Below are 7,185 nucleotides of genomic sequence, written 5' to 3'. Positions count from 1 at the left end.
TGTGGCTGTCAGAAACCGGAGAACACAAAAAGGCTAAATATAGAAAGTACCAAACCCTTATTTCCTGCTTCTTGAGGGTAGAGTAACTATTTTGGGAATATGTCTGCTTAGCCTGAGAGTCTGTTTTTATTCTCCGTTGGTGGCCACATGGGTCTCTCTGACCTTGTTTCTGGCCAGCTGGTAGATAAACGGCTTGTTTAATTTTCTCCCATGTACAATGGAAAGATCACACCAGAATAATACTCATTGTCACCTATTTCAGCAGCTGCAAAAATACTGACTTGGATATGACTGCTCTGACACTTTCTCACACATTGTCACCTATTATTTATTGTTATGGACCGTCCACAGTATGAATACGCATTGCATTTGTCACACATTGTTCTGTGTTCCTTCAAACATTAATGCCGCTGCAGGAAAAGCTGGCCGCATTGGCGCTGTGTAGACTGAAGAACGCCTTCGATGAATGCCAAAGATAGCCCACACAGTGAACTGAATCAGGAGACTTTTTAGCTATTAGGAGGTATTCCTGTTACGCATGAATATGACACAGACTGCCTGGGAAGCGTGTGCCCCACCAGAGCTCAACCCCTGCAGTAATCCCAGTTTGCCATTGTGCAGCAATGTGAGAATCATCAGGGGGGGCATGTGGCCAGTGGCTGGCAGGCCGGCTCACTGACCATGTGCCTCGCTGTGAAAATCTGTCCTGGCAGTTACAGTGTCAGTGTGTTGGAATGTGCTGATGTGGGGGAGAGAGGGAGGGAGGACTGGAGGGTGGAGGGTGTGGACTGACGGAGCAGACTGCAGTTTCACCTCATTTCCTCTGAGACGTTCGAGCCCAAAGACTCCCAGAATCTTATTTAAATTATCCACGCATAACCAGTGGTGTAAAGTAACTATGTACTCAAGTATTGTGCTTAACTACAGCTTTAAGCTACTTGTACTTTACAGGAGTATTTCCCATTCATGCTACTTTATAATTCTGGCCCGCATTTCACAGGCAAATATTGCACTTTTTATTGCAGGTTAGTGCAGTTTAGAGTTGTGCAAAGCTGTGCTGGGATATAATGTCAACGCTAATGAGAGTTATCATTTGTAATTTGTCCTGCAATGTCTCACATAAAACATAAAAGCTTTGTATGCTGCTCCTTTGGTTTAACACTCTGAATGAGGGCATCTGCATAATGAGTATTTTTATTTCCTTCACTAGCTCCCATAAATGGATCACAATCTCTGTGGAATTTGTATTAGATTTCTGTGATGCCAACCAGATTTGATTCGAGAATTTAATGAGTGAATATCAACATTTCACTGATTGAACTCTGATTGAAGACTGCATTTAAATCGACCTGAGTGAGGTGGAATATCCTAAACAATAAATTAATGGACCAAATCATTTGATGAAATGAAATCATGGTTTTGTCTAACAATATAACAGAAATATAGGTTCCGTCTTATGCTGGATTTTCCCTTTATTCTGCAACATTGTTATCTTAACCTGACGTTTACCTTTCCCCTCACACAAAGTTTAGTGGATTGACTTCTGTAATCAACCCAAGTTGCTCACTATAATTCAAAGTGCGCCGTGACTTATCAAGTCATCAACTTCTGCTCTATTTTCTAAAGAGATAATGCTGCACCTGAACTTTCACCCACAGTGCATTCCACAGCTGGTGAGCACTCGTGACAGTATCCAAACCTCAACCTTTTTTGGACTGGCTTTACTAGAAGGCTAAACTGACATTATAACACTTACATCAGCCCTCCGCTGCTCCGGTCTTAAAATAACCTTTTTCCCTGTATCACCACAATGCCTCATTACATTAGTCAGCGTCACACCCTGCAGTCACACACCAGATAACCTTTCATACAGTGCCAATTGAAACCACTGAGACAGAGAAGCTTTTTATAGGGCAGGGACACATTTCAGGTACCAATCATTGGTCATTTCAAGAGCCATTTTACATCATCCTATAATATGTTAGCGTTTATTGGAACTCCTGTGCATCCTTAGCACTTAAGCATGATACAATTCAATTCAGTTTGAATTCAGTTTATTTATATAGTGCTAATTCACAATAAAAGTTCATTCTCATTACTCTTTCCAGTTAGAGCAGGTCTAGACCAAACTCCATTAGTACAGTGCATACTGCCCCATACAATATACTTAAAGACCTTGATTCTGTTTAATATGCTGTAGTAGCCGTGGCAGTTTAAGTGCATTTCCCTTATTATTACTAATGTCCACTGTGGGGGCTTCTGGGTAATGAAGTGAGTAGTGAGTAGGAAGAACAGCCCTCTCAGGTGTGTCACTGAGTGTGACCCTGAATCCTTACCAGTTAATAAGGTGCTGCTCTGTAGCTGACACTTTGCTCCAACCATCCATGCATCCGTCCATCCATTATGATCCATCCATTATGATCCATCCATTATTCCTGCTTAACCTGTTTGAGGTTTTAAGTTTCTGTTTCACTTGTCCTACATGTTTGGAAGAAAACACATGCAGTGGTAAAACACACGCAGAGTAATACTGGTGAGAAGTGCTTTAAATTAATGGCAGTGGCTCCGTAACAATTAATTTAATTTATGATGCCTATCTGCCAGATTTTATAAAGCTTTTCATTTAACACTGTTAAAAACTGTCACATGATATTTCTGTCACATGAAAAGCTGCACTGGGTTGTGCTACTCAAGGACGGCCTCTGCCTTCTCTTTTCTCATGATCGTGACTCTGCGTTTTCAGCGGGGATTGCCTATCTTACATCAGCGCTGTGACATCACTGACATTCAACTCCAGCAAGATCACCTGTGTATGTAAAAGGAAAGGAGCGGGGGAGTGGAGGAGGAGCTCAGAGTGGCTTGCACAACACATTGCATGCCAGTGCCTCATTTATAAAATTTTCCGAGCAGTTGTAGTCATGTGCTCCTCAGTAAGCTACGCCACATTGTCTGTTCCCGTGAGCAGGAGCAGGCAGCGACGCAAATAGCATGAAAACACCCGGTGAAACGTCAATTCCCTTATGAAAACGTTTTGTAATACAGCATGTGAAATATTGGTGTTATTTGTCCATATTCTGTCCTTAACTGTGCAACATGTGTGCAGTTGTGACATGCTCTAAGTTGTCACAATTCTAGCATGTCAGCTGGTGAAAAGGCAAACTAAACTGTCCAACAAATCACTGGGAATCGGTGAAAAGGCAACCTGTTTGCATGAATGAACATGGTCCTGCTGACCGAGGCAGAAGCCTGTGCAGAGGGAGCGCTGAGGATTATTGTTCTCTTCAGCTCAGAGATGGCACTGAGGCCACAGAGGCCAACATGACCCCTGTGATCTGCACGTGACTCCTCTTTACAGCTGCAACTGCTAAAGGTCAGAGTCCAGCTCTGCTTGGCTAAAATTTCCAGAAGTGAAAAAAAAAGTGAAAGACGTAGTTCTCGCTTCAAAAAAACATATTATTTATTGACAGCAATACATAAGTATTCAGATTTTGCAAATAGTTAAGGTAAAAAATGAAACATAAATACACTTAAATATCATTAGAAATAACTTAAATTGTAACAAATGAATTATTTTACTTGTGGCAAAAAACAGCTGGCATAGGAAACACTAAATATACAGAATGTCTTCACTGGATGTGTAGCCCTTCCCTTTTTAAATTACGACAATAGCAACGTCAACTCTAACAATTTAAATCAAATGAGTGAAATTGCAAAATGTCCAGTGTTTCAACAAGTGCTTTGTTTCTGCAGAGAGAGGCCGAGGCCTTGGTCCACTCAACAGCTCCATTTTCTGGTTTCTCCACACTTTTCTGACTCGTCACAGAGGCTTTACCACACACACATGATATAATCCTTCTGCACAGTGTCAGGCTTCACATTAAAAAGCACACACATGCTTTTTTTTTTTTGAATTTCCAACTCATGACCATACAAGTTCTTCACTGTCTCATCTTAAGTGCCAAAGCTGACAGACTTAACTCCAAACAGTTCTGTCCAAAGTAGAAATCCATCCCCCAGCGTTTTTTTTTCTCTTTTAAATACATCCCATGCAGACAGCAGAGACATTTTTTTCCTCCAAATTTTTTCTTTCCCCATCAACAGTGGAACGTTGGAATTTGATCTCTTGGTGGTAATGTGTCCATCAGGGTTCACACCACTCTTCCTGTGCAGATAAGAGTCCTTTCACAGGTTTTTGTGGCTATACAGTTCATCGTTCAGGCAAGTTGATGATGGGAACCCACTGATCCATACAGCGACTCTCTCTGCAGAACCGATTCACTTTGCTCAAAGCGGGGTCCTTCCATGATGCAGAATGTGGGCTCTGGAAAAAAAAAAAGACAATAATTTATCTAAAGGCATCAATTTCCCTTTCCATGAATAACCATTCATGTGCTTTCCATTGCTCTAAACTACAAATAGGTCCTGTGTGCATATGCAAATACAAGGTATTTCCCTCTGCTGAAATTCCAAAGAAGTCATTTAAGGGAGGAGTGAAAAACATGTTTACCAGATGCACAAGAACAAGTACTGGCAAGTTCTTCCTTGAACAGAGTTTCACTCACGTGCATATGCATCAAAATAAAAGCATAAAAACATCATCCTTAGAAGACTCTTTTCGGTAAAAAACACATGTAGGCTGATGGGAAAGGATACTTACTGTGACCAAGACACAGTGTAGGTCCATCGGCTCTCCCCCACTCTGTTTTCCACCTCCTCCTCCTCCCAGTATTTCAGCAAGGCGCCGGGTGTTGTTGACTCTCAGGATGTTGATGTCATTCTCACAACAGAAAGCCTGAATGAGGGTGAAGTGGATCTGCAGGGCCACATCTTTCACATCATCATCATCAGTGGCCAGGATGCACAAAACCACATTATCAGGGTCTCTGAGAAGGGAAGGAAAAGAAAATGGATGTTTTTAGACCATTTATATTTAAAAAGTCACAGTGAGTGTCCTGCTAGATGTAAGTCTATCAAACATGTTTATTAGAGGATGTGTAAAAGACCTTTAACAACTGTCAAAAAGCCAGTAAGTGTTAGCCGATATAACGTTGTACTTACACATTGAGTGATTTGGCAGCCTCGTAGACTCCGACTGTAATACAGCCCTGTGGTAGCGCAGAGGTGAGGACTTCTTCTAAGGCTTTCGCCACTGAATCCATTCTGCAGCACAGAAACAAATAATTTGATGTTAATTTCGCTTTCCTCATTGACGTTAGCCGAACTGCAAGCTAACAACCACCGGCATCGTCTCAAGCTCAACTGACAGATGTGCACCAGTTGTTTTCGCCACCGAAAAGCTATCTGTTCTCAATTGTAATTACTGCATGGTTTTTGACAGCCATGAGTAAGTGAAACGCCACATTTAAGACTGTCATGTAAAGTACTGTGATACTTTTATTCCACCTTTAACCAGCGTGCAGCGTTGTGTTAGCTAACTGCTAGCTGTCGACGAGTGGAGACTATCTCGCGACGCTGCCTCAGAGTAACAGTTGTGCGTTCAATAATAATGTCTTAGTTAGTGGTCAGCAGAGAAAAAGCTTTAAAATTAGCCCTAAATGCTTTAATCGCGCATTAGTCTATTAAATGCATGTAGTGCGGCTGCACGCAAACACTTGTATCCTGGCTTTAAACAGCTAGCAGGTTCACATCAGTAATATTAAATATGCATCTGTTACACTAGAACTGTAGTAAGTCATTATCCGTATTATTTACCTTTCTTGAGAATAATCCCCATTGAGTTCCTCAAATGTCATGTTGTACATAAAATCCGAATCCACCTTAGAGCAACGACAGTATAGTAGTTATCCTGGTATCTTCTCGACTAAACACCCACTTTATCTACAGTCCACTATGCTGCAACTGAGAGATAAATCTGGCAACTTCACATTAAAACTGCCTGAGATAATACAAGCCAGGGGAATATTTGCATAGCTGTGGTCATTGGTGGTATGCTAATCTGTCGGGCACGGGATTGGATGGACACAGTAACAGGCGTGTCTCCAACAGTCTCCAACTTGCTTACTCCCGTAACTACAGCTGCCTGCCGGCCACTAACATTTCGAGCAAAATAAAGATTTATTTAACAGCCTGACTACAACACACCGCTGTCCATTTTACAATAGCTTGTGCACAGCTTTAAAGTTAATTGTACTTCTCTGCATGTCTTATCCCCACAAAGTGGAGACAAAGACACAACTAATTTGACAGGTCTACAATGATTCTGACAACGTAACAACAACCGGTAAATGAAAAAAAAGGAATCTACAGTTGAAATGTATCGCGAAAAGTGAATTCATCTTTGTTGCAGAGCATTAAATAAAGTGATGAACGAATAACTTGTTGCAGAACTCACCCTCGCTGCTGACAGGACAGGACAGATTTCAGACGCATGGCAACGGGACGCTTCTGTGGAGAAACTGCGCTCTGATTGGTCCGCTGTCGCGCGTGCCGCAGCCAGTGCTCCTTCAAACGGCGCGCGAGATCCAAAGGACTGGCGCGAATAAGACGGGAGCAGGGTGCCAAACTAACGCACACTGTTTAAAGGGTTAAAGACATTATCATCCCTCAGTACTTTTTCCACAAAATACACATTTTTTCCTATCCTTCATTTAGCGCTGTATTCCAGTTACTGTATCCACAAAGTGTACTGAGACGAAAATTGTCACACAAGTCCTCACACAAGTTGAAATAAAAATTTAAATATGAAAGAAGCCGTAGCACCAGTGTTGGATTTTGTTTAATTTCTTAGTCAATGTAAGTTAAAAAATGAATGAGGATGAGATTAATGAATGAGATCGCGCATGGGCAAAACGAATAAAAGTAGGAGAGAGTAAACATCAATGGACAGTGCAGTGATTCAAGCAGTTCATTTTCATATGCATTAAATTGCCTCTGGTGAATTTCCATGCAGTGTTTAATGCAATATATGATGCATTTCACAAGCCAACTATATAACAAGAACGATAATATACACTAAACAAATTTTCATGACCTCCATTTTGAGCTCAACTGAGATTTATTGATTTATTGATTTACTGAGAAGTATCTGGATGTTGAGGATTATATAAGGATTGCAACTAACTATTATTTTCACTCCCAGTTAAGTTGCTGAATATGTTCTTGATTAATTGATTAGTCATTCTGTATGTGAAATAGCATAAAATTCCTGTCACGGTTTTTGAAGGC

General features: G+C 41.2%; 1 protein-coding gene across 2 annotated transcripts; it reads right to left on the bottom strand.

The window, feature by feature from the left end:
* Window positions 1–3,432: 3,432 nt before the first annotated feature.
* On the bottom strand, window positions 3,433–6,405 carry gadd45aa (growth arrest and DNA-damage-inducible, alpha, a). 2 transcript variants are annotated; one of them, XM_046408238.1, is made up of 4 exons: window positions 6,353–6,405; window positions 5,059–5,160; window positions 4,658–4,883; window positions 3,433–4,321 (listed from the first exon to the last, which is right to left on the bottom strand). In XM_046408238.1, the coding sequence occupies exons 1-4, from the start codon at window positions 6,388–6,390 to the stop codon at window positions 4,208–4,210; spliced, it is 480 nt and encodes a 159-aa protein (XP_046264194.1). In that variant the 5' UTR covers window positions 6,391–6,405; the 3' UTR covers window positions 3,433–4,207. The 2 variants fall into 2 exon arrangements, with proteins under 2 accessions (XP_046264194.1, XP_046264193.1); XM_046408237.1 differs by lacking the exon at window positions 6,353–6,405 and adding an exon at window positions 5,713–5,916.
* Window positions 6,406–7,185: the final 780 nt, after the last annotated feature.

This window comes from Scatophagus argus, chromosome 13, assembly GCF_020382885.2.
Source record: "Scatophagus argus isolate fScaArg1 chromosome 13, fScaArg1.pri, whole genome shotgun sequence".
In the NCBI taxonomy this organism is placed as follows: domain Eukaryota; kingdom Metazoa; phylum Chordata; class Actinopteri; family Scatophagidae; genus Scatophagus; species Scatophagus argus.
This window is presented reverse-complemented; position numbering and strand designations above follow the sequence as displayed.

Excerpts from the sequence above, each read along its gene's own strand:
- gadd45aa (XM_046408237.1), bottom strand. The coding sequence starts at position 5,762 with ATGTACAACATGACATTTGAGGAACTCAATGGGGATTATTCTCAAGAA. Across the intron at positions 5,161-5,712 it reads GGGGATTATTCTCAAGAAAG|AATGGATTCAGTGGCGAAAG; the intron begins GTAAATAATACG and ends TCTGTGCTGCAG. Across the intron at positions 4,884-5,058 it reads GCTGCCAAATCACTCAATGT|AGACCCTGATAATGTGGTTT; the intron begins GTAAGTACAACG and ends TTCCCTTCTCAG.